The sequence below is a fragment of the Dendrobium catenatum genome, unplaced genomic scaffold, assembly GCF_001605985.2.
Source record: "Dendrobium catenatum unplaced genomic scaffold, ASM160598v2 fragScaff_scaffold_522, whole genome shotgun sequence".
In the NCBI taxonomy this organism is placed as follows: domain Eukaryota; kingdom Viridiplantae; phylum Streptophyta; class Magnoliopsida; order Asparagales; family Orchidaceae; genus Dendrobium; species Dendrobium catenatum.
In genome coordinates, this window is record NW_021318984.1 from 204853 (window position 1) to 232336 (window position 27484).

General features: G+C 30.7%; 1 protein-coding gene across 3 annotated transcripts in view; it reads left to right on the forward strand.

Annotated features, from left to right (window-relative positions):
• LOC110110083 (histidine protein methyltransferase 1 homolog) overlaps nt 1-10394 on the forward strand; it is a 49595-nt gene extending 39201 nt beyond the window's left edge. The window contains exons 6-9 of one of the 3 annotated variants that reach the window (XM_020841388.2): nt 8821-8865; nt 9039-9266; nt 9368-9470; nt 10077-10394. In XM_020841388.2, coding sequence (XP_020697047.1) covers nt 8821-8865; nt 9039-9266; nt 9368-9470; nt 10077-10159 — 459 coding nt within the window. In that variant the 3' untranslated portion in view covers nt 10160-10394. Of the gene's footprint in view, nt 1-8820; nt 8866-8933; nt 9267-9367; nt 9471-10076 lie in introns of all 3 variants that reach the window. The other 2 variants (XM_020841387.2, XM_028694627.1) reach the window with 2 other exon arrangements.
• The last annotated feature ends 17090 nt before the right edge of the window (nt 10395-27484 follow it).

The following is a 27484-nucleotide window of genomic DNA, read 5'->3' on the forward strand; positions in this document are numbered from 1 at the left end:
TAATTGTTTATTGATTAATCATTTAATTAATTAAGTTTTATTATTTTTTTTACATGCTTAGGATGAACAAATGCGCTTAGATTAGGCTCTCCTAGTTCTAAAAACTTGATTGTGATGATTGTGCATTTATATGTGTCTTGTCAAGGGTTAGTTGAACTTTGATTTAAGCCCAGCCAACCTTTTTTAATTTTTTAATTTTTATTTTTTTAAAGCTCAATCAACCTAGTGACATATATAAGGACAAAAACTAGAAAATAGGCTTAGAATATTTAGAAAATTTTAGCGAGTAGGTCATATGTCCAATAGGTGTAGAAACTATAAAACTCAAACATAGTGATATTAGGACCTAACTATAAGTAATCCTAAGTTTTTTTTTGGTTAAAACCCACTGTAGGGGCTTACGCGTTTATTTAAAATAAACGATTACAAAGAGTCCTTAAAAGAGACTAAAGGCTCAACCAAAAAGAAAAAGGAAAATACAATAAGAAAGAAAATAAAATCTAATGAGCCTAAAGTCCCTAATTAAATACAATAAAAGAAAGCAAAAGAAATAAAACAGCAAATGCCAAAATTATCCATCCATCTTCAAAATCTTCATAAGCTCAAGCACTTGAAAAGGATGCAGCCATCTCCAACAAATAAAGTCTTCAACATCACCAAAATCTGGATAAGAAACTCACAGCAAATACAAAACAATTAAGCATCAAAAAGATAACAAGCATAAATAATAACCATAACCAATAGGAATATATGGCTCAGGATTAAAAAATCTATTATGGAAGAAAAAAACTACCGAAGATCTCAAAGAAATTTGGCAAGGGTAACACCAAACCCAACTTAAATCATAACCACCAAAACTCCAGTATTCAAACAACACCACAAAGAAAACAATATTCCAGCTCACAACCCGATGGCCAACCAACCTCCAAATCAGAAGAAACGAATGCCATAAAGCGAAACCAACCGAGCATAACACCAACCAACAAAACCCTTTCAGCCTCCCAACCCGACGGCCAACCAACCTCCAAACCAGCCAAATAATAACAAAGGCACAAAGCCAAAGAGCCCAGCACAACAAAAACCAACCACCAATCCCCTTATCAACCAAATTACAAAGAGAAATGACAAAAATAATCTTCCAAAAAGGATATAATAATCTAAACATCATAGCCAAAAAAACAAATTAACAAAGCAGAGAATTAAGAACGAGTATAAGGTAATCCTGATTTATCAAGATTAATTAAACCTCTTAATAAAAAAGGAATATCATCATTATAATATAAAGTATACTGATGCTAGATAGCTCCAATCTTGACTAAGAAACCAGCAGAAGAATTACCTTCTCTCCAAATATGAGATATGTTATAATCAATTTGAGAAAGCATTCTTTTGATATCTTTTAAAATATAAAAAATATCAAAATTACGAATGTTATCAGCAGAAATACAATTTATAACTAACAAAGCAACAACTTCTATCCAAATTTTAAAATAACCAGAAGATAAAGAAATCTGAAGAGCTTTATAAATTGCCATCAGTTCTGCAAATAAAACAGAACATTTATTAAGAGGAGAAGCGAAAGCCACAACTAAATTACCTTTGTCATTTCTCAAATACCACCACAAGCATATTTACCTTCACAAACCGAACCATCAGTGTTTACTTTAATACAATGAATGCTAGGTTTCCTCCAAATAACAAATTTAAAACAAGGCTCAAAAAGTTCCTAAAAAATATTAAGCATTTAACTTATTAGCAACAAACTTAAATGCACGAAATTGCTTTTGATGAATCAAATTAAGCTTATACAGGCTATTGATTTTTTCTTTATTTCTAGCAATTATACGATTGTGATTCATAGGAATATTCCTATGTTTAGCATCATTTCTATCAATCCACAAGAACCAAATAAGAGAGATAGCAATAACAATTTTAATATCACCCCTAGTAGTATTTTGAAAAATAATCGTAAGAAAATGATTAAAAGATAAATGTCCAGTAAAGTAATTGGTATTAAAAAAATTATCAGAGCAAATCCAAATTCTAGCAGCTATAGGTCCATTAATAAAAACATGATTAATATCTTCTATATGATAGCAACGAAAACTTTTAGAAGGAAGATAGAAATCTTTCTTCCAAAAAACAACATCAACAGGAATATAACCTTTAATAATTCTCCAAACTAAAATAGAGTAGGATGTAGGAATATTATTGCTCCAAATCTTATTGAAGACTATAGTCATATCTTTCTTTTTTCTAATGAAATCCCAAGCCACCTTAAAAATAAAATTGTCATTAGAAGACAATTTAAAAAGAATTTGATCTTTGCTATGATTATCCAAAGCAAGATTTTTAATTTTATTGCCAATATCAAAAGGAACCAAACTAAGAATGACATTCATATCCCAAGTATTATCACGAAAGAAACTATTAACTTTAATAGCAAAACAAGAACTAGTAGATAACAAAGATTCAATAGAACCTTCAAAAAGTCAATTGTCATGCAAAAAAAAAAGAATTATCAGAATTAAGACCCCAAGTAATAAGAGGCTTCATAGTATTCTTAATTAAACAAAGTCTTTTCTAAATTAAAGAACCACCATGCTTATAGAAACAACATAAAGGATGATTTCCTTTACAATATTTAAATTTCATAAAAGAAGCCCATAGACTTTAATTTTTTCTAAAATTCCACCACATTTTCAAAGAAGAAACAATGATAGAATCAAAAATAAATTTTCAACCAAGACCACCTTCACTAAGAGGACCACAATTATTCCAAGAAGTCCAATGCATTCTGTTAACATTAGTTCTAGAGCCCCGAAAAATTTATTTAGAATCCTTTCTAATCTTAAAACACTGACAATATTAGGTTGAATGACTTGAAATAAATGAAATGCCATAGAATTTAGGATACTCTTAAGAACAGTTAGTCTACCACCATAAGATAAAAAATGAAATTCCCAAGATGAAATTCTATCCAATTTTTTTTGAATAATTTCATCAAATAGATGAGATTTCTTTAATCCTCTAAAAATGGGAGCACCTAAATATTTAAAGGTTAATTTTGATGAACTAAATGAGTGATAGAAGAAATTCTATTAAGCTTAGCCACATTAATATGTTTAGAAGTAAAAATGAACTTTTCAAATCATTAATGGCTAAACCACTTTCTAAATGGAATTTATTAAAAAAACATTTAATTTTCTTAATATGGTTTATGCTCCCATTTCAAAATATAATGTAATCATCCGCAAAACATAAATGAGATATAAGAAATCCACCTTTTGTTAAGAAATTTATGGTAGGATACTTCTCAAAAATATGATTGATGCATCTAGAAAAATATCCCATCGCTATAATAAAAGAGTAGATAAAGGGTCTCATTGTCTAAGCCCATATTTGGATTGAAAAAAACCATTAGCACCACCATTCAATAATATAGAAAACCAAACATTTTCCACAGTATTTTTAATAAGCCTGATAAATTGATCAAAAAAATCAAACATAAATAAAACATTATAAAGAAACTTTCAAGAGATATTATCATAAGCTTTAGAAATATCAAGCTTAAGTAACATGTTAAATCTAACTTTAATATTAAGATCATGAACCATCTCCTGAACCAGCAAAATATTATCAGAAATAAGTCTCCCTTTAACAAAACCAGTTTGATTTAGAGAAATAATATGAGGCAACAAAGGACCTAATCTTAGAGTTATGATTTTGGAAGTCAATTTATTGAAAAATGTACATAAACTAATTGGTCTAAATTCATTCCAACTAATATGATTAATCTTTTTAGGTATAAGAACAATGACAGAAGAAGTGAAATATTTAGGCATATCATTACCATTGAAAAAATCAACAACACCATCAATCATATCATCCTTAATAATATGCCAACAACTTTGAAAAAACTGAGAAGTATAACCATCCATACCTGTGTAGAATTACGATTCATAGAGGTAATAGTAGCAAATATTTCTTTTTCATAAGGAATAGCTGTTAAAGCAATATTGTCTTTCACAAAAATGATTCTATCAATAAGATAAGGATTATCTAACTGATTAACATGAACTTCATTACAAAATATATTAGTAAAATACTTAATAATAAATTCATGAAGTAAAGTATCATAAATCCAATTATCATCCTCATGTCTAATCTTATTAATATAATTACTAGATTTATTTTTGTTAACTAATGAGTGAAAGTATTTAGTGTTTCCATCTCCTTTAGAAACATGTTTAGAAGAAGCTTTTGCTTCCAATAAGTGTCTTTCATGTCTTGAAACTTTATAAGATTATCCTTGGCTATATTCAAATCATTTAAATAGGAAGAATCAGAAATAATAAGATCTTCTAACCCACAAGCCTCCTTTTCCATCTCTATAATATTAGCAAAAATATTTTTTGAAATGATTCTTATTCCATTTGAAATGATTCTTATTCCACCAACAAAGGTAGTGTTTCAACCTTTTAGTTTCAACCATAATCTCACTATACCTTTCACAGAATTATTAGGAGCCAAACAAGCATTCCAATTAGCCTCAACAACTTTAATGAAATCATTATGAAGAATCCACATGTTTTGGAATCTAAAACTTGGTATACCATGGATTCTACTATTCTCTTTTATAATAGAAATAAGTAACGGACGGTGGTCAGATAAACTTCTAATAAGATGTTTAACAAAAGTAAAAGATCATTTATCAATTCATAAATGATTTGAAATTCTATCAAATCATTACCACAATTTATTATTATTCCAAGTATAATTAGAACCACTAAAATCAATATCAGAAAGATTACAATCGATGATCATATTGTCAAAATCTTCCATAGAATGCATATTAGGAAAAGCACCCCCTTTTCTTTCATAAGCATGAAGAACAATATTAAAATCCCCACCAACAAAACAGGGATCATTAATAGAAGGAGAAAAAGCAGTTAATTGAGAATAAATAGTTTCTCTTCATTCTATTACATGAAGCATAAACTAAAGAACCTTTAACAAAAGTATTAAAATAAAAAATAGAAATATTAACAACTTGAGGGAAATCCTGGATAACATTTAAAATAATATTTTTGGACCAAAACATCCAAATTTTGTTAGATGAATTGAAAAATAATTGATCAAAACCAAGTAATCTAGCAACATGATTAATTTTAGAATTCATAATCATAGGTTCTAAAATAACAAGAAACTCAATAAAAAGAAACTCAATAAAATGAATACGACAAAGATTTCTAATTCTATTCTTAATCGAAAGAGAGCCAATGCCTCTTATATTCCAAACTAAAAAATTAATCATTATTTATAAAAGGAATGAGATTTAAGTAAAGACTTAAAATTTTTTGAATTCTTTGCAGAATTCTTTTTCCCACGAGTATTATAAACCGACTGAAAGATTTTATTCTTTCCAACCAACAATTCAATTTCACTAATTGAACCAGAATCCAATTCTCCTTCTTCCAATTATATGCTATCATTGCCTTTTTCCAAAGAATTATCTTCCTTCAAAGAATCAGAAGATTTATTAAAACTACAAGTATTAGTATCAACCAATAAATCATTTTTAGAATTCTGTAAAGAATCATCTAGAGGTTTTTCTCTATTAGGAGAAAGTAAGTAAACTCTTAATTAGGTTTAGAATTTTAAAATTAATAATTAATTCAAATAAATTATAAATAGTATATCAAAATGTTCATAATTAAATCTTCAATCCAGAAATAATAAAGCCCTATGATTAGACCCCTAATTTAGTATTAATTTTATTTTTTAATAAAATAGACAATTAACCAAATTAATTAAGTAAAGATATTCAAAAATTACAAAAAATACGTAAATGCTTGGAAACATCCCCTTAGGCCATTTCTGACCTTTGGGGGTGATTCCAAGAGGTTTGAGACTGATTTGGATTAAAATCTAAAAATCCCCTTAATTAAGTTAATGTTAAAAATTCTAAAAATACTCAAATTTTGAAAAATTATAATTAGTTCCAAAAAATTTCAAATCAATCAAACTCAAAGCCATTCTACTATAATTAAAATCTAATATTTTTTAAAATATAAAACTTCCAAAATCAAGTTAAAGTTAAAAAGTGAAATTTTCGGTCAATTGTAATTCAAATTTAGGTTCAAACTTCAAAAAATTATAACTTTTTGTAGATAAATTCAATTTAAGCAAACTAATAGCTTAATTATTCATCATAAGATCTAATATTTATTAAAAATATGAAACATTCAAATTGAACTTTAATTTAAAAAGTCAATTTTTGGACCGTTAATTAATATAATTAAAATAATTCCAATAATTCTAAAAAAAATCTTATAAATGATTAAAATTCTAATTTTATTAATAAAATCATTTAACTGACATTCTAATACACAACAACCACTCCAAAAGATGAAGTTTTTAGGATGAACTACTATAGGCTGCAGGGCTACATCCTAAGGAGGACTTGTTCCTCGAGCCTGATGGCACAACACCACGAATGAATTAAATGGAGTGTAAAACTTTAAATCAAATCATTCTTAATTATTTAACCAAATTAAAATCTTTAATTCAACTACATCAATAAGGTTTTTAGGATGGACTACTCCAAGATGCGGGGCTACGTGTCATAAAGAGGTCTGGTTCCTCGAGCTTGGTGGCACAACGCCATAAGTCTGTTGATGGAAAATATAAATTAATTTAATTTTTAAAAATTAACAATTAATTGAATTAATTAAGTTTAGAGTTAGCCCTTAATTTCTAACCAACTAAGTCAACCTAATCAACCCCATTTGATACTGGGTAACCCAGGCCTACAAGGCTATTAATTTAGCTCCAAGGAAGATGAAATAAGCATCATAGCATTAGTGAGCAATAAAGATAGTAATCATTTGACAATTAAATCATTATACAAAAAAACTACTACATACTTATTTCATGCATTCTATTGAGTCGATCAGCATGCGTTGCATTAAAAATCAATTTAAAAATGAGTCTAAAATTCTAATTGCATTTCTCCTTAGCATTTTTACCGCATTTAAGTTAAAGGACCAATTAAGAAAAGCTCTAGATGTCGGTCTCATCTCTCAAAAACCTTAATAAAAACATCATTACTACTTTTTCATAAAATGACCAGACTCATGGATTTAAAATCGCCTTGGTGGTTAGCTAGCTCCCCAATGCAGGCTGGGTCAAGTCTAGATTTTGCTCTGCATTAGTTAGGTTCGGACTACTGTGCTCTAGTGTCCAGATTTAGATTTAGGATCCGGGGCAGATTCTGAATCATAAGACCCCAACCTCCGGGAATATAATCCCAAATTTATATTAAATCAACTAACTCAAACTATTCAATCTAAAATTTAATTCCCAACACTTAGATTAGGTTCGGACACTTTTGAATTGTTTTAGAATCCCAAAGTGCCTCCTACCTCTTCTCCTTTGTCTCCCAAAATAATTGCTCAATCTTGTTCAAATACTATTTGGAATTCCTATTTCACCTCTTTTGACATCACTATTAGAAAATCTTTAAACAAAATTTATGTCGTTATTTTAATCGAGAGTTTTTATAGGAGATTTTGATTTTGTATGATGTAATTAACTACGAGGGCTTGCACCCGTAGGAGATTTAGAACCAAACCAACATCAATTTCTTTTTAAAATTCAAATTAAATCTTCTTTGAGAAAATTAAAACTGATGATCATCATCGTCAAATCCGAACGATTATTAACGGATGATATCTTCTTCCTTCGGGGAGATATATCATTTGTTATGATGAACTCAAATATGAAATTAATGATCACTCTTGAAGGGAAAAAAAAAAAAAAACTATCACTCATCTTGATTATTGTAGTCTAATATTTGACTGAACTTCATCATGACCCTCTAGGGTCGTATGTATTTCTTTCTTAAATCAAGCTACGTCATTCAAGAGAAAATTCACTATTCCGAGTCTGAACTTGTTATGAGATTTTATCTCCGCCTTCCGAGATGGTATATTATATCCCTAATGGTCTGTCGACTTCAGAATTGAAATTTAAATTTAATTTTCAATTTCCCCAAATAAATTTAATTTTGACTTGTTTTGCACCCTGCAAGGCAAATCACCTTTTGAAATACCAACAAAAACACCGCCATATTGCTGGAGTGAAGGAAATCAGTGGAATGGTTCTAGGTATATGCTCAAGTATAGAGGACCAAATGATAGGCCTTGATGAAGGGTGGTGAGAATATTGGAAACTTTGAGCCTTTCCACAGAGCCCCAAGAAGAGGTTATCTTAGACAGAGAAGAGTAGAAAAAATAGATGAAGAAGACGGACACATTGGGGAGTTTGGGTAATATTTTCTCTTATCTTTCTTAACTGATTTCATCATTTCTACATCACAACTTTTCTAACAACATTTCCTAAGCAACCATAGGGGTATGACACTTGGCCACTTACAAAATAAATGCCTAATAAACCTGATTGTGACTTTAGGATATTAACTTACTACTATGTATTAATTACGAATTGGGGACTACTATCATTGCCCGTGTGAAACCTCGTGTCAAGTAGGTTTCTTTCTCATCCTTGCTAAAATCCAAGTGACAGTCCAATTAGGATGTTAAGAATTCTATAGTGCAGTTTATTGGCATTGGCATGGAAATCTCGTTGGTGATTTCACACAAAATTCAAAAACTGTACATCTCAATTGTTGATTCCATTTTTTTCTTTCATATAGTTTTCCCTTTAGGGAATTTATTTCTTTATGAGCTCCGGATTCAAAATATATTGGTTACAACTTGAATTCCGGGATGCTAATTTAGTTTACCAATCCTACAGCTTGGATGTGGTCATGGGCTTCCTGGCATCTTTACTGCACTTAAGGTTTGTTACTCGGTTTGTTACTTGCACATGACATTAGTCAAACACTTAACTGACTTTCTTTCTACAAGGGTGCATCTACCATCCATTTTCAAGACTTCAATGCTGAAGTTCTCCGGTTTCTTACTGTTCCAAATGCAAAAGCCAATCTTATTAAAAACTCATCTCAATGCCAGACTTCTGGAAACAAGGCAGAAGTAAATATGTTATCTACTGTTCGCTTCTTTGCTGGTGACTGGAGTGAGGTTCACGATTTGCTCCTTCATGGAAGCAATGATGGCCACCAAAATGAGGAAGACTATTGCACTAGGGATGTTGCATATGATGGTTATGATATTATTTTGATGGCAGAAACTATATATGAACCGTCTTCCCTTCAACACCTGTATGAACTAATCAAGAAGGTTGTGCTTATAATTTTGCTTTAACGATGATCATTCTTGCCTCTACTAAATAAAAATTTCAGTGGTTTTCAACATGCTGAAATCTTAAATACATGTTACAGTGCCTGTGCCGCCCGAAGGGAATTGTTTATATGGCTGGAAAAAAGCATTACTTTGGCGTAGGTGGAGGAACAAGGCAGTTTATAGACTTGGCTGAAGTAAATGGTAAGTTGATTCTTAAATCAACATGTTAATTCTTGATAAAAATATTTAAATATAAGTATTTTCCTAATTTTTCATTTATTTTTGCAAACCATATTTTGAATTTATCTGTTGCACAATATTATGAAGTTGGTCTTCAATTATGGTTTTGCATGTTCGATGGCTGCAAATTTTGTGCAAAGCGTCAATTATATTTATTTCTCTCAACTTCAGGGGTTTTAAAGAATTGGTCTAATATTAAAATCTAACAATTCGTCTCTGAATCATATAAAAACATTTCTTATACCACTAAAGATTAGGTCCATTACATTCAAAACTTTACCATCAGGCCCATCTGTTCTTATAAGCATCTTACAGCAAGTCTTTATTTAGCCAAAATTGAAGGACCTGCATGTAATTGCCCAACTTTTAGCTATTCTCATCATAATGGCTGATTTTTTTTTCCATCAGGTACTGCTATACTTTTGTGTCTCGTGTGATATGATATTTATTAGCTGCATAATGTGGAACATTCACAACAAAAATACCATGTTTTTAGCCTTTTAGCCCAATAAGGACAATATTGTTGGTAATGTTTCTTTGTTTTTTAACTGTTGTTTGTTACTCCAGGCCAAATGAAAACATTATTGCTTGCTGAGGTTGCTGATGGTTCTTCAAATGTTCGTGAAGTGTGGAAGCTTTCAAACGAATAGAACACATACTCAGGAAGTCTTCTCATTTTACTTTTACCTTCTTTCCAACGCTGTTCTTAATCTGATAATGTTTAAGCAGTCTTACTTCTGTGATGAAAATTGAATGGCCCGATCTGTTTAAACAGTTTAATTATCTACATTTTTTACACCCTCTGTTGGTTAATGCATGCAATTACAAAATTCGGTTATGTCAGCACTTTCCTCTTTTTGAATTATTTTGGAATAGTTTTCTATTTTTTCTTCCGTTTTGTATATTTTATGACAGGATCATCAACCTCTCATTCCTAGATTTACTAAATGCGTGTTTATACCTTTCAAATATGTGAAAAGCCTTCAAAGAACTATGACTTTCCAAAATCTTGAAAAGAAATATCTCAAGTCTTCTTTTGTATTATTCTATTTGGATTCCTGGTGTGGTTGCGTAATGTATTCCTCCCTTAATTTTGTAGTGTATTCTTTGATATCATTTTCTCTAATTTGAATGGTTTATTATCACCGTGGGAGCAGCAGATTTGTTAAGCATAAGTTTGCTGCTGAATGCCTTTTAAGGCTTTTTGAGATGTAGAGAGGTAGGAGCTTTGGACTTGGATCACTGTTGCATATCTAATCGTAAAAAAATTGTGTTTTGTTCCTATAGCTATTTAATATTATTTCAGTTTGACATGGTGTGAACAATTTTGTTGGTCTCTTAAGTGTATGTTTTTTACTATTATTTTAATGATCATAATTACAATTTAGTATAAATTAATATTTTTTTATTAAGATTAGTGGTGTGAACTAAATTATTTTAGGTCAAATTTAAATTTATAAATGAAGATTAAAAGCACATTGAAGTTTATTTGTGATTCAAGTGATGGTGTTATTGTAATTTTAAGGCAGTGATATTAAGATGATTTGTATACATACAATTAAATTTGAACACTGCAATTCAAAATTCTTTAATTCCTTTGCTAGTGCAAGAATAAGTTTGAACAACATTGTGAAGATTAAGGATGATGAAGGGAATGTCTTGGAAGAGCAAAATCAAATTGAAGAAGTCCTCATTCGGTTCTTCAGATAGAAGTGGAGCCAAAGGGAGTGCACCTTGGAAAGATGGACAATGTCGAAAAATATTTTAAACATGGATGACAAATTGTGGCTTGTTAGGAAGTTCTCGGCAGTAGAGATTGAGATAATTATTAAACAATTGGGTGGTAACATTGCACCTGGAAGTGATGGCATCTCATACTCATTCATTAAAGCATATTGGGATATCATAAAAACTTATTTTGTAAATGCAATCAATTTTTTTCTTCGATATGGAGAGATGGATAAAACATGGAAGGATACTTTAATAGTTATTATCCCTAAAGTTTCAAATCCTTTGCTTCTTTCTAATTTCAGGCCAATTAGCTTATGTAATTCAGTTTATAAGGTGGTGGCTAAAGTAATTTTAAACAGATTGGTCTTGGTTATTCCCAAACTCATCTCAGAGGAGCAGGTGGCTTTCATCAAGGGGAGATCTATTTCAGATCATGTATTGGTTGCTCAAGAGGTGTTTCACAAGTTCAGGTACTCAAAATCTTCCAAAGGCCTTGTAGCTTATAAAATTGACATGGAACATGCTTATGACTCTATGAGTTGGGGCACTCTTGAAGGAGTCTTGAATTATTTTGAATTGCCTCCTATGTTTTCTAAACTTATTTTGGAGTGTGTGATAGAACCAAGGTTCTCAATGATAATTAATGGCAATCTATTTGATTGGATTGAAGCTAAGAGTGGCTTCCGGCAATGTTGCCTATTGTCATCTCTTCTTTTCATATTGTGCTCTCAACTCCTCACTAATGCTCTTGCTTTAACATCTATTGGAATTAGTATTTGTCCATATGGTCCACGGATATCGCATCTACTGTATGCAGATGATGTGATGATTTATTCTGAAGTTAATAAGGAAGCGGCATTGGAGATAAAGGGCATACTTGTCAAATTCAGGAAATGAACTGGTCAATGCATAAACATTGGCAAATCATCCATTCTCTTTGGGAAGATGGTTAATAGGAGGAGAAAATCCATTATACGAATTTTGGGTATCAAGGAAGTGAAGGAAATTTCATATCTTGGTATCAAAATGAACTTAAGAAGATTGAAGGCTAATGATTTTTAGTTTATCATTGAAAAATCATTAAAGAAACTCAATACATGGGGGAGTAAACTCTTATCCTTGGCTGGCAAACTAGCATTGGTTAAATCGGTTATTTTGTCAATTCCAAGTTTCTATAGCACACACTCCAATGTTCCTATCCGTGTTCTTGAAGTCGTTGACAAATTATGCAGGAGTTTTATATGGAATAAGCCCAATGGGAGGATTGGTATTAACTATGTCAGCTGGAATGAGTTGTGTAAACCAGTAGAATGGGGAGGACGGGGGTTTTACTTATCTACAACTAAGGTGGCTGATTTGAGAGCAAGACTGGCATGGCGATTTCTGAATAACAAAAACTCTCTTTTAAACAAAATGGTGGCTCCTAAATATGGTTCTAAGGTTGAAGAAGAAAGTAAGAAGAGAAATGTATCATCTTCATGGAAGATTATTATTGATGGAGGAAAAGCTTTACATCCATTCTTAAAATGGAGTGTTGCTAATGGATCATTAATTAATGTCTTTGAAGACAAGTGGCTACTAGATAGAAGTATCAACAAATGGCCTACATTTGTTGTACCTCAAGGAGAAGAACTGGTAATGCTGGACAAATTCATTGAAGACAAGGAATGGAATGTGGCTGAATTGCTGAAAATATTTGGTAGTGAAATGGTGAAGCTCATTTCACATACCAAAATCAAGCCTGATCAACGGGAGGATGTGTAGGAGATGATACATCAAAATTCGGGAAAAATGATATTTGGAATGATTGCTAAAGCTAGGCAACAGAATCAGGCTGAATGCAAATTTTCAAAATGGTTAAAAAAGGCAAAACTTGTTCCTCGGGTGGAAGTCTTTTGATGGAGATTGTTTAAGAAAGCAATCCCAACTTTTCAGTATCTAGCCCATAGAAGATTGCAAGACGTTGAAGTTTGTCCAAGGTGTTTGGACGGCATTGAAGATATGGAACATGTTATAGTAAAATGTAGCAAGATGCAGGAGGTAATGTCACAACTAAACAAATGGGGATTTGGAATTCCATTGTTCGAAAGCTTTGAAGATTGATGTGACTGTATGGATTCAATGGCAAAACATAATGGTATGCTTCTCAATTTGTTTTTCAATGTTATGTATCTTTCATGGAAAGCTAGGAACAAGTTTCTTCATGATAAAGTGGTAGAAGGTGCAATGTTGGTGATTGCTAATGCTGTCAATTTTTCTTCAATCTCTAAATTGATTGTTAACTCTAATTCGGAATTATGGGATGCTAACCAGCCTTTTAGGCTGTCTAATTCTTGATATCCCCCTCCACCCGATTGGTTAAAAATCAATTTAGATGTTGTACTTGGTTACTTTTATATAGTTGGCATTGGAGGTGTTATACGTGATAGCAAAGGGAGATTCTTATGGCTTTTGGAAAATCATGCATACATTGGGACATTTATCAATTGGAGCTATTAGCTATAAAGTCATTGAAATAAGTGGTCAAAGATTGGATGTTCAAATACATGGGAGCAATCATTGAAGGTGACAATGCAAATGTAATGAGGAGGCTTCATAAGGCTCGAATTGATGACTTCAAGGGAGTAAAGGACTTTGATTTTTTTTTTAAGAATTTAATTAAGTCATCTTTAGTTGTGTTGATAGAGGTAGCAATATGTTAGCTGATATGTGTGCTAATTATGCTATGGCTAGCAATTTCATTTGGGAAGATTTGAGTTTGAATAAGATTCTTCCATTTAAAAAAAAAAATATTGAAGGAGGAATCAACATTATAGTTTCTATTTTCTTCTTTTTATATTAATGCATTTATTGCTCTTTAAAAAAAAAAATTAAATTTGAACACTAATAAAGGTTTTGTTTGGGATTTTTTTTTCTATTTTTTCTATTTTAAAAGTAGTTTTTTCATACAAAAATTTTAGTTTAAAAATATTTTATACTAGAAAGTCTTTTTAGAAAGCAGGAAAAATTGTTATTCTAAATGAAGCATAAATTAACAAATAAGCTTAATTATATATTTGATTAAGAATTGTTGTTTTGAATATATTGAACTCGATTATCTAAGTATTCATTTAATTAAGATTTATCCTTGGATTGTATTATTTGATATTCTTCGTACTGTATGATGAATTTTCTTTTTATTTTTTATTTTTTTCTTAAATGTCATTTTGAGATATGATGATAATGAGGCATTTTATTTTGAAGTAAATCAACAGGTTTAATTTATATTATTTATATTATTTAATAATTAAATTAATATGATGGCATCATATAATAGATTTTAAAATTTAATTTATCAATTCATATATTTTAATGATTATATTTTTAACTTACATGTTGTATGAACGTGACCAATCATTTTAAATTTGAATTTTCAATCAATATTAATTGAGTTTTTGATTGATTGAGAGATTGATAATTTTAATACTTGAATTCATTAGAAGAGAGAATTTCTAGTGAAAATTTATTCCTACATCAAGTCTTTCTTCTCTAACAAACCTTATAATTTAAAGATTTAGGTTTTGTTTGGGATGGATTTTTTGCCGATTTTTAATTTTTGTATTAAAAAACTACCGCTTAAATTAATAAGAAAACTGTCCCAAATGAAACTTTAATATTCTTTTGAGAGCTTTTACTTTGCTATTCCTCAAATGAAGATCCTGAATCTCCGAAGTTAGTCTTGGAAAATGGTTGATGTATTGGCTGATTGTGTTAGTGGTGTCAAATTTCATGCATTGAAGTGATCGTTGATTTTCTATGTTTTGTTAGTAGCCGTATATTTTTCACTTTTAGTAGAAGTATCGTGGATTTTGTTGGTCATGTGCCAGATAATATTATTAGTATTTGATGATTATAAATATTACTAGTTGTAATATTGAGCTATGGATTTGTGAGTAGATTTTTTTTTTAAAGCTAATATTTTAGGTAATCCAGAGGTGAAGGCCAAATAATACTGGACTCATATTGGATGATAATTACAAAAGCATTTTCAGCCTAAATCGGAGGAAAGTCATCAAAGAGTAGAAGATCCCTAAAAGGCATTAAAATTATATATATTTTTAGTCTTCTTATACTGTGCTAGGTATATAATTTATGTAATAATTATGAACACACATGAATGAAAAATAGATTAAAAGGTAAGGAAAATAAGAGCGAACTTAAATTGAAGAAGCTTGCATGAGATTTTGCCTTGGTTTTTTCTCAAATAATATTCTTCTTTTCCCCTAGTTTGAGCATTTAGAACTCTTAGTGGAGAGCTGTAATTGTTTTATTGTAAATACAATGCACATCTATTGGAGGTTTTGTGTATCTTGTAGATCTAGTTCAGCTGCTAGGGTTGTGTACTTTTCATGGAAGAAAAGTGATGTAGTGGGTGACTCCATTACTCATGAATGTGGGATGTATCTCGACCTTGTTAGGAGAAAAATGAGAAAATCAATTATCCTACAAAGGAGAAATGTTTTTCCACCTTGTTGGCAACAGAAGGAGAGAATGCTTGTGAAATTCATAATTAGAAGACAAGGGGAGTGGACGTGTAGGCCCATTGGCTGGAACACTACAAACCAGTTTGCATAATTTACTTTTTTTCTCTTTTATTTTTTCTTATTTACATTGTTATTGCATGTGTGGTTATATGTGTTGGAATGAAGATTTGGGTTACTCTTGAATTAAATCAGTAACATTGAAAAGTAAAAAAAATATATATATTTTTTAACTTTCGAAGAATAATTTTTTAAAAATGTTTTCTTTAAAGATTTACTAAAAAAGCTTAGTCTTGTATTTTCTATTTGTAAAACATAACTTCAAATATTAGTGTTTATAGCTTTTGCTAATAAATTATAATATTTGAATATACATCAATTCACCCTCATCTTAAGTGTGCCATGCATATACATTCAAGCATCAGAGAGGTTACTTGCTCGATAGGTTTTAACGCCAAATAAGGTCTATTTATGGAACATTGTGGAAATGTTAATACTTTAGAAGTGTATTTGATTACCCGATTGCCATCATTTGACAGTATCCTCTTTAATTTTTGAGAAATGCAATGACTAGTTTAATATAATTAATTGACTATGGAATGTGAAATCTTTAGGATATACATCATCCCGTCGAGTAGAAAATGATATAAAAATTGAACTTCCTTTCAGTGATAGAGATTTGGCACAATTGAACTCAAAATGCTTAAATTATTCTTTTTGTTTGTTAAACTTTGAGGATTATATGTATGTAATTGCGTAATAGGGAAGAAAATTTCGCATATACTATATATTACTTATGAGGAGACAAATGAAGTAAAATAATTTTGTATGAATATTTTATTACACAACTATAAACTCTTTCACATGCAAACAAATAAAAATATCTTTGGCATGCATACTAATTTTAGAAAAAGTATCACTTCACTGCAGGTGTTAAGTAGAGATTTCAACAATGCTAAGAAATTAAATTAATAAAATATTGTGATGTTTGCCTGAATCTTAGGATGCCTGTATGATGTCTATTTTTAAATCTAAAGATTTAACCACTTATTCTATTGAACATTTACTTGACTTATTGATATTGTATGAATAAAGGTTAGTCAAAGGTAAGTTGATGCAGATGAAAGGAAAAAAAAAGGAGAAGTAACAACATTGAAGATGGATGAGATGGATAATAGTGATTTGGAAGGTGTTGGTGATGAAGACATAACACTAATGAACGAGTAGTTTATAGAAAAAATAAGAGAAGACAACAATAAGAAGGGTAAAGGTAGAAAGGTTAATAAAGCTTCTTTAGATATTACATATTTTGAATTTAAAAAGTTAGGCTAAATTAACTGGGAATGACCTAATCTAAATATTCTATCACAAAAGGACAAGGTTAAGGATAAAAGAGAAACAAAAAAGAATAAAATAAAACCCCAGCATGCTATTTATGTTAACTCAAACCCGGACTTGATGAAGATTGAGATGGAGCAAAAAATCACAAATCTATGCTTAATGGCTAATGAAGGATTAGGTGATTCATGTGATGAATAGGTATATCACTTTTCTTTTGATGAATTATTATGTTTTATTGAACAATTGCATATAAGTTATAAAATATTAAAGAAAAATTTTAATTCTAAAGAAAGAACTAAGCACTTTGTAAATGTGTGTTGCATCCTAAGATTTTAAGTTACCACACTTTTTCATACAACCCAAGTCACCCCCCCCCCCCCCCCCCCCCCCCCCCCCTCGCAATCTCTCGGGTTGTCATAACATTTATCAATTGGTATCATAGAAAAAAATTAGTATGTAATGAAACAGAAAATCAGTTATCACAAAGCTGGTTAACAGATATCGAGCTAATTTAAACTTACTTGAGAAATCACATATTCATAATTCTTTCTCTCATAGAAATAGAAGTAGATCTTCTACTATTTCACATGATAAATTACATAAACTTAAACCTCATGCAAACACAAATATTTGATGCAATTCATGGGGCATGAAGGGACATTTTCATTTGATTGTTAAGCTAAGAAATTACATGCAAATTTCTTGTTTGTTTGGAATCCAAAAAACCAAAATGTAACACATGTTAATTTTATGTTTCTTTATCATATTATGAATGTGGACCGAAATTTAGTTGGGTTTTAAACATTTACCCGTAATTTGTTTTTTTGGAATTCCTTCATAGTAAAATCAAAGAAGACATATTTTACTTCATCAATGTATCTTCAATGCATATGATGAGGATAAAGCTAAATTTAAAGAACTTAAGAATCACGATGGTAGACATGTTGTATGTGGTGATAATGCCAAAGGAAAAATCATTGGCATCCAAAGTGTGGATAGTTCTTCCATAACATTAAATAATAGTTTTCTTGTTGATGGTTTTAAACATAGCTTGATATATATTAGTCTGCTTTATTGTGATACTATATTTTTGTTTTATTTCATATTGATTTATGTGTGTTTCGGTCCCTACTGGCCTACATCGATGCCTAGTCCAAACCTCAGAAAAGGATTCACTAACAACCAAAATATGTTAAAATAATCGTATCTTCCTAAAACTAGGAAGAGACTACGTCATATAATGACGAGAACCTCACAACAAGTTTTATAATAATAAATAAATAAAATTAAGTCAAGTCTTAGCTTGATAGAATGTAGCTCTAATAAGGAATATAATATATATAGCTTTCACAATCTCCACATAAAATAAAGAATAATCACAACTAAACAAAAGTGTGTGCTCTCTAATTATATGTATAGCTAACATAATGTGGCATGCAAATATTTCTATATAATTTTGCAGTTAACACAAAAGCAAATAAGATGCAATATATATATATATATATATATATATGGTCAAATGACCGGTCGAACCGGTCGAACCATGAACCTCTCTTTCTTCCGGTTCGTTGTCCGGTCCGATTTTCAAAACCTTGTATATATATATATATATATAATTGATTCTTCTGAGTAACTTTTTGTCTATGGATAAACAATTATATATGCGATTATGACAAAAGAAATAACATCTTTAACATTTTATATGTTCGATATGATTTAACACTTATGCTCATTGAATATGTCGCAATGAGGTCTAAATTGATCTAGCGGGCAAAACCTTGTAGTACACTTTATTTCCACTTTTACTCAACCTACCCTCTTATGATAATGAGCAAGATTGGTGTCCGTTATATTTTTGTTCTTAGTTAGAAGGCTTTACTATTTCCAATACCTCTCCCATTTGAGTCTTTGAGAGCAATTAAAGCATGTTGATTCTAAGGGCAGCAATCAACTTATAAAGCTTTCCAATCATCTCTTCAAATAGTAGTAATACTTTTTTCTAACTCTTCTTTTCTCTTTTTGAGCTCACCTATTACTGCCTTTTTTTCCATTCACTATAAAAAACTACTACCACTTTTTTGCATTACTGATATGAGTTTATTATGGTTTGAACAACTAAATCTACACTTGCTAACTCTTCCATTGGTGCAATCTCATTTAATTTTTATAAAAATATCTTTTATTGCTTTGCCCTTTAAGCACTGTTGTCCATGGTTCATCTTTAGGAGGCTAGATGTGTAGACTAGTTGGTGTCCTGAAAAGTGTTGCAAAACTATGCACTTCAATTATAAGAATAGTTATTGAAAAGAGCCACTAAGGGTCTTGTAGGATCCAAGGAGCTGCTATCACTAGAGTCTTGGTATATTAGTTTGTGCATGTTGAGTTTCTTGTTAAATACTAGCATTTTGTACTTGGTTTTCTCCATCTTGTTGAAGTTCCTTTGTCCCTAAATCTTCTAGACTCAAATACTTTCCATTACAGTACAACTCTACTTGGCTCATTACCTCATTTTGGTATGAGGTCAAGTCTTCAATCAAAGCTTCAATATGGTGTTCAAATCCTTGGATTCCATTTAAAGAACTAAATTTATTCATAGTGTTCAATCAATAAACTTTCAATCATTCATTTTAATATTCAATCATTATCAACACCTAAACCATTCAATCAACACTTAAGCCTTTTTTATCACATTCAAATAATTTTAATTCAACCATTCAATCATTTTAAACACTTAAATAATCAATTAATCCGTCATTCATTCAATTACTTCAAATATTTAATCAAAGTCGGGTTTAAATCCACTGTTAAAAATCTAGTTTAAAGTTCAAACTTTAAAGCCTTCAGATATTTTGTTCTTACAGGGAATTTTTAGTTGGATCAAAACCTTAGTTAAGGCACTTGAAATGGTGTTTGATGATTAACATTTTTATTATACATATCCCTAGAGATTACCTAATCATTATCGAGTCCTCCATCTCGTTCCAAACTCTAAAACCTAAAGCTTATTCCTTATGTTCAAAAACTTTAAATATTTACCATCCTTGCCACTCAACATAGCATATTGATTTAAACACCATAGAAACCTATAAAAATCGTGCAACATTGTTTGAAGTCATCATTAAATTGATTCGAACTCACTTGGATTCATGTTTAACTATGGTTGACATAGTTTGACCCATGAGATCCTTAAACTATAAATTTCTTCATATGACTGAATCATAATATAAACATCAATCTAATACCTAAATTTGACTCGTACGAAATTTATAACCACTCTTGATAATATATAGAACTAAATGGACCTTTGATTGAGCTAGGTTGACCATAATCGATCACTTTGATAATTAAGAGCCCATTTTACTATACATCTTCAGGCATGCATATGAGTTACACTAAACAATGACAAAGCATTCAATACCCTATAAACATTAAAACCTTTCATAACTAAACATGATTGAGCCATTGGTGGACCATGCTTGTCCACAGTTGACCAAATCCATGTTAAACCTAAATTTGATTTAAAGGAACCCTAAATGAAATTTAATGCTTAAAGACTAATGATTGACCTACCATTTGTTCCAATAAGTTTTAAATAACATTTGGAACATATTGGATTCAATACCAAGGTCTGGTCAAACCTAGTTAACCAAGTCAACATAGGTTGATCAAACTTGACATATAGGTCTCCTCTTTTAATTCAAGTGATATAGGTGAACCCAAGGAACCCAAACCCTTTGGACTGAACATTGGGTACCTAAGGATCAATCCTAGCCAGCTTAACCCTTTGGTCGACTTTGGCTAGCAAAATTGTTGAGATACGTTCACAATGAATTAGGTTGTTAAACCTAAGCTTATGTCCCAATGGCTAACCAAGAGGGGGGGGGGGTGAATTAATAATTAAAAAAAAAAATTAACCCTCTTTTTAAACTTTGAAAATTAAAACTTAATTATTAGTGAATTTTTTAGAAAAAAGATTTTTCAACCACAAGTTGTAAATGATAAACAAAATAAAAAGAGGAAAAGTAAAGAACACCAGATTTATAGTGGTTCGGTCAAAACTAGACCTACATCCACTCCCCAGAGGCACCCTTCGAGTATTGCACTAATACCACTAGTGACTCTCCTTTAGCACCCACAGTAAGACAGAGATGCCTTTACAAAAACTCTTTCCACCACTACCCGGTGCGGCAGAGAATCGTCTTATATTATTTAAAATAATTAATATATTAAAAGATTAAAATAATTAATATATTTAATATAATTTATTTAAAATATTTATAATCTGAGTTTATATTTTATTTAAAATATAAACTTAATAAAATTCAAAATAATTAAATTAATTTGAAATGGTTTAATTTAATTTCTATTTAAAATAATTACTATATTTAAAAGCTAAGTTTTCTTAAGATCAAAATAATTATTATATTTAATTTAGCAATAAATTATTAAACTTTTTAATTTATTTTATTTTTGTAATATTTCTTTTAATTTAACAAAATGAATAATTTTAAATATTACTAATTTCCATTTTCTAAAAAATTTTTAATTTCATCAGAAATCCACAAGAAAGGCCAACAGAAAATCTGCCGGAAATAATTTCAAAAATTGCGTCGAAAGTATGTTAGAAAATCTGTTAGAAATATTTCATCAAAAGTTTGTCAGAAAATTTGACAGAATTGCAGACGAATTCATTTTGGTTGAATGTTCCGTCCATCAAAAGTTTCACCGAAAATTAACATTTTTCTTGTAGTGATAGGTTATTATGCTTCCCCCCATTATTTTGATCCAACATCTTTCAGCCATCAAATCTTTGCTTATATAGCTATAATTAAAGCCACACTATGTGAGGGTCTCACCTCTTTTTAATTAAATATTACACAGTCAGTCTATCTGATTATGTAATTCAATTTCTAGAGCATTTAATTAACATAAATAACTTAATTACTTAAAAATTCATAACTCCTTATACACCTATCAAATTTTAGAGATCTAGGGTTTTATAAATATGTCTAGATGAGTACTACAAAAGCTCTAGGGTTTGGGGTCAAATTTTGCATGCATGAAGAGTAATTTAAAAAATACTCCCCATTTTAATTTTGAAATTATTTGATGAAAGTAAATCCATTTTGCTCAAATTTATAGGGATGATTCATGGATTTGTTTGGCACATGGCCAAAATTATTCATGGCAATTTGAACTTAGAGAGGGATTCAATTGTGATTCTAAATTTCTTGGTGAGAAATTAACCTGGAAACTTTAAATTCAATAAAATCAAATCCATGTATATCCATTAGGGTTTTGATTGTGTTGATTTTTAGAATAGTGTATAAGGGTTAGTTAGGCACTAATTTGACCTCATGTATTGGTCTAATTAACCACTTATAAAATTTCAAAAAATGTAGATGTATTTATTTTAAAAATTTATTAAAAACCCTAGGAAGACTTTGATGAACCAAATTTGCTAGGGCTTAGACCTTGAGTCATGGTTGACTTAGGGTTTGTATTGTAAGTCATTTGGAGTTCATTTAGTCTACTAAATAGCAAACCCTAATGCCACCTCCATAAAAGAAAGAAATAAAGTGCAGATATTCCAGTTCCTTTGGTGGATATTACCTTTAAGCTCTCTCAACTGATTGAGGAACCATTGGTGGGAACTCAGAAAGAACCTCTTCCAGTTGGTTTAAATGCTTTCTCTAATAATGTCAATGTACCTCATGATCATGGAGTTATTTTTTTTAATATTCCTTCTACTAATTGTGAGAAGATTATGGTCCATGCTTTGCCTAATGATGGAACATCTTTTTCTTGCATTATTAATCACAATGTGTCTGACTCTATTGATATTATGATTTCTAATCCTTTAAATATTCAGGAATCTGTGAAGGAAACTAATGTTGACACTCATTAGGCTATTATTGAAGGTGACAGGAATGACATGGCTTTAGAAGATGATGATTTTAATTCTATGGATCATTGTCCTCTACCTTATAATTGCTCTAAAGAACCTGTTATGAAGGCTACTGATAGTTTGGAGGATGATGGTATATTTATGGAGGATGAATGTCCTAATATCCATAGGGTTCAGTATAATGATAGTAAGACTCCTTCAACTTCTAATTATAATAGTGATGCTCTTTTTGATTCTGAGGAGATGCATATTGCTGCTAAATTTTTTGCCAAGGATGATAATGACACTAGTTTTTTTTAAATTTCATAGTAAAAGAGGGCGGATGCCAAAGCATATCTCTTTGCAACCTCCTAGAAACACTACTAGAAACACTCGCTTGAATACTTCTCATTAATCTTTCTTTATGTTTAGTACCATTATTTGGAATGTGAGGGGCATTGGTTGTCCGTCTTTTAGAATTCGTGTTAAAAAGTTATGTCGTGTGCAGAATATTTCTATTCTTGTCTTACTTGAACCTCTTATCCCTACTTCTTGGTTGTTAAGCACCTCTTAGTTTTTGGATTTTAACTATGCTATTTTGAATGTGGCTAACAAAATTTGAGTTTTTTTGGAAAAATCTGATTAAAATTGATGTTATTGGAGATTTTAATCATGTCATGCATTGCAAAATTGAGTCTTTTAATTTTCATTGATGTGCATCTTTTGTGTATGCTGCCTCTTCTCTTTACATTAGAAAGATGTTATGGGATCAGCTTATGAATTTTTATAGTATATGTAATTTTCCTTGGTTAGTTGGTGGCGACTTTAATGCTATCACTTCCCCTTTTAAAAGGATTGGTGGTTCTTCCCCTTCTTATCGTTCTATGGCTGATTTTAATAATATGATTTTGTCGTACAATTTGATTGATATTGGGTTTGTTGGTAATAACTTTACCTTGAATAGGGGTCATTTATGGAAAAGGCTTGATCATGTGCTTTTTAATGATTCTTGGATTAATTCTATTAATTTCACTAATGTGCAGCATCTTAGTAGAACTTTGTATGACCATTCTCCTTTGCTTATTACCATTAAGAATAGACATTTTAATGAATCCTCTCATTTTATATTCGAAAATATGCGGTTACTTAATGATTCCTTTTTTGATTTTATTCAATATAACTAGCAAGCTCCTTTATACTCGGATAACTCTATTTTTGGTATGAATAGACTTTGGTTCAAGCTTAAGAGGTTGAAACAAGTTTTGAATTTGTGGAATCACCATGTTTTTAGAAATTCTTTTATAATATTTTATAAGCTGAATAATGTGTGAATACTAATGAGATTTCATATCAAAATGACCCTACTGATGCTAATTTTTCTTTGTTAAAGTAGTATAAACTGGATCTTTTTAATTTTCAAGCTCTAGAAGAGGTCTTTTGGAAATAGAAAGCTGCTGCTAAGCACTTGGTTGAGGGTGATAATAATACTAAGTATTTCTATGCCTTAACTAAGAGAAAAAGGATTAAGAATAATATCAACAACATCCAAAGGGAGGATGGTTCCTATTCTGACAACCTTGTTGAAATTGCTAATTTAGACGTGCTTCATTTTCAAACACATTTCAATAAAGTTTTCAATCCTATTCAAGTTATGGATCACTCTTTTATTCCCAACCTTATATTCCTTGAGGATAATGCTTCTCTTTCTAGGCCCCCCTATTTTGAGGAGGTTAAATAAACTTTGTTGTGAATGAATAGCGAGTCTATGGCGGGACCTGCTGGTTTCACGAGTCTTTTCTTTAAAAATTGTTGGCACATTATTCATAGTGACATTTTTGCTGCTATTTTGAATTTTTTTGCCAGTAATCCTATCCCTAAATTTTTTACTTCTACTACTTTAGTACTTATTCCTAAGAATAATTATGTTCAAACTTGGAATGATTTTCGTCCTATTAGCCTCTATACCTTCTTCAACAAATTGGTTTCTAAAATTATTATGAATGATCTTTCTTCTATTTTTTCTAAAATTATTTCTCCTTATCAGATAGGTTTTGTGAAAGGTAGGGTTATCACGGATAATATTCTTTTGGCTCAAGAATTATATCAAGATTTGGATTTTCGGGTTAGAGGGGGAAATGTGATTTTGAAACATGATATTGCTAAGGCTTATGACAATATTGATTGGAATTTTATTTACTTTATCTTTGAGATTTTTGGTTTTAACTCTGTGTTTATTAATCTTATTAAGAATTGTATTAAAAATATCTATTTTTTCATCATTGTTAATGGTTCTAATCATGGTTTCTTCAAATCTTCTCAGGGATTAAGGCAGGGTGATCCTATCTCCCCTGCCTTTTTTATTATTGTGGCTGAGTTTCATTCTAGGGGTCTCTTTAATTTATTTGAGAATAATCCTGGTCTCTACTTTAGAACTTTGGGAGATTTCCATATATCCCATTTATGCTTTGCAGATGACTTTATTATTTTTACTAATGTGACTATTAAAAGAGATTATAAAATTATGGAGTTTTTCAATCATTTTGAAATGGTTAGTGGCCTTTCTTTTAGCAAAAATAAAAGTTGTTTTATTACTTCTAAGAGGATTTTAAATTATCATATTTTAGCTATTAAGGATGCTATTATTTTACTCATTCTAACTTTCCCATCAAGTATCTTGGTGTTCCTCTGTTTAAAGGTAGAAGGCAGACGTTTTTGTTTCACGATCTTATTGCTTCTATTCAAAATAAGCTCTTATCTTGAGACTCTAATTTTCTTAGTTTTGGTGGTAGAGTTACTCTGATCAAAAGTGTTCTTTGTTCTTTACCAGTTTATATGTTTCAAACTATTTTTCTTACTCATGTTGTTTGCAGTAGGATCCACAATCTTATTAACAAGTTCTTTTGGAATGGTACTTCATCTACTTCTAAAATTACTTGGGCTGCTTGGGAGAAGTGTTGTGGCATTCTGGATGAAGGTGGTCTTGGTTGCAAGAATTTACATGACCTTGGTAAGGCCTTCTCCTTTAAACTTTGATATAATTTACACACTAAAGAGAATATGTGGGCTAATTTTATGATTTCTAAATATTGTGTGGGAAATCATCCGACTAATATCTCTCCTAAACTTGGGACTCTAAAGTTTGGAAAAGGCTTTGCAAGGTAAAATAGGAGGTGGAGCACTTTATTTCTTGGGGGCTTGGTGAATGTAATATTTTTTTCTGGCAAGATAGATGGTTAGGTAAAGATTCTATTGACTCTATCCTAAATTCTACTTTTACTACGCCAATTAAAGTTAGTTCTTTCTTTAATAAAGTGATAAGGCCACACTAGCACCCCCAAAAATAATCATAATAAGACTACACAAATCGAGCATACTAGGACATACAAACTCAGACCGAGAGCCAAGATAGCCTACAAAATAGAAAAAGAGTAGCCAATAGAAATAAAATCACACAAAAACCAACCAAGCGCCATCCCCCAAAAATAAGGAAAGGAAAACCCCAGGCTCCAGCAAACAATAAACATTAAATTCTAATATAGGGCATACCAATTTGATCTAATCTTAAAAGCCCTTTCTGTGGAGCAGGGAGGTTAGAGCCAGGCAAATCAAAGAAACAATCCAAATCACACTCCCAATTGGCAAGCCAAGTAATACAAGCATTTCCCTCCTTGCAAATATAATAGAAAGAGTAGTTCATAAAAATGAAAAAGTTTTTAATATCCATCAATGGATTAAATAAAGCAGGATTGCACATCGTGTCAACATCAGAATTTTAAAAATGAAAATTATAATTGGAATCAACTTCAATAACAATATTTGCTAAGTCAAGGGAAATGCATAATCTTAAGTCATGGAGAATAGCCGAGATGATAATATAATTCACATCAAAATTCTGTAAAGGACCAGCAAAAGCCATAATTAAACTACCATTACTATCTCTGATAACCCCACCACATCCCAAAGAGTACCAAATGATAACATCGTTCACATTCAACTTATAAAAGCTATTAGAGGGTTTGGTCCAATAAATAAACCTATGTTATTGGAAGGATGATAAACCTCGCACTTAAGACCTAAAGCAGACACAACAAAAGGATAATTTTTAAAGTTCTTGATAGAGAACAACTTAACAGAATGAAGAGCTAAAACCTTGTCTTTCACATTTTGAACAATCCTATGATGATTCATACTAACACCAATAAAAAGAGAATTATTCCTATCCAACCATAAGTTTCACAAAATGAGAGAAGGAATGTCATTTCTGATATGGCTTTTACTTTAATAAATTAAGAATTAAGCAAAGCTTTCATAGGCAATTTAACATTAAAATAATTCAATTGAAATATGTCATCAAAGTAAACCTAAGTTTTAATTGCTAAAGAACATAGACAAAAACATGATGCATATTCTCCACATGATAACTGTTGAGTCTAGTAGTTAGGTTGTTAATCCTAAGTGAATGTCCCAAGGCTACCAAGAGGGGGGGGAGGGGATTC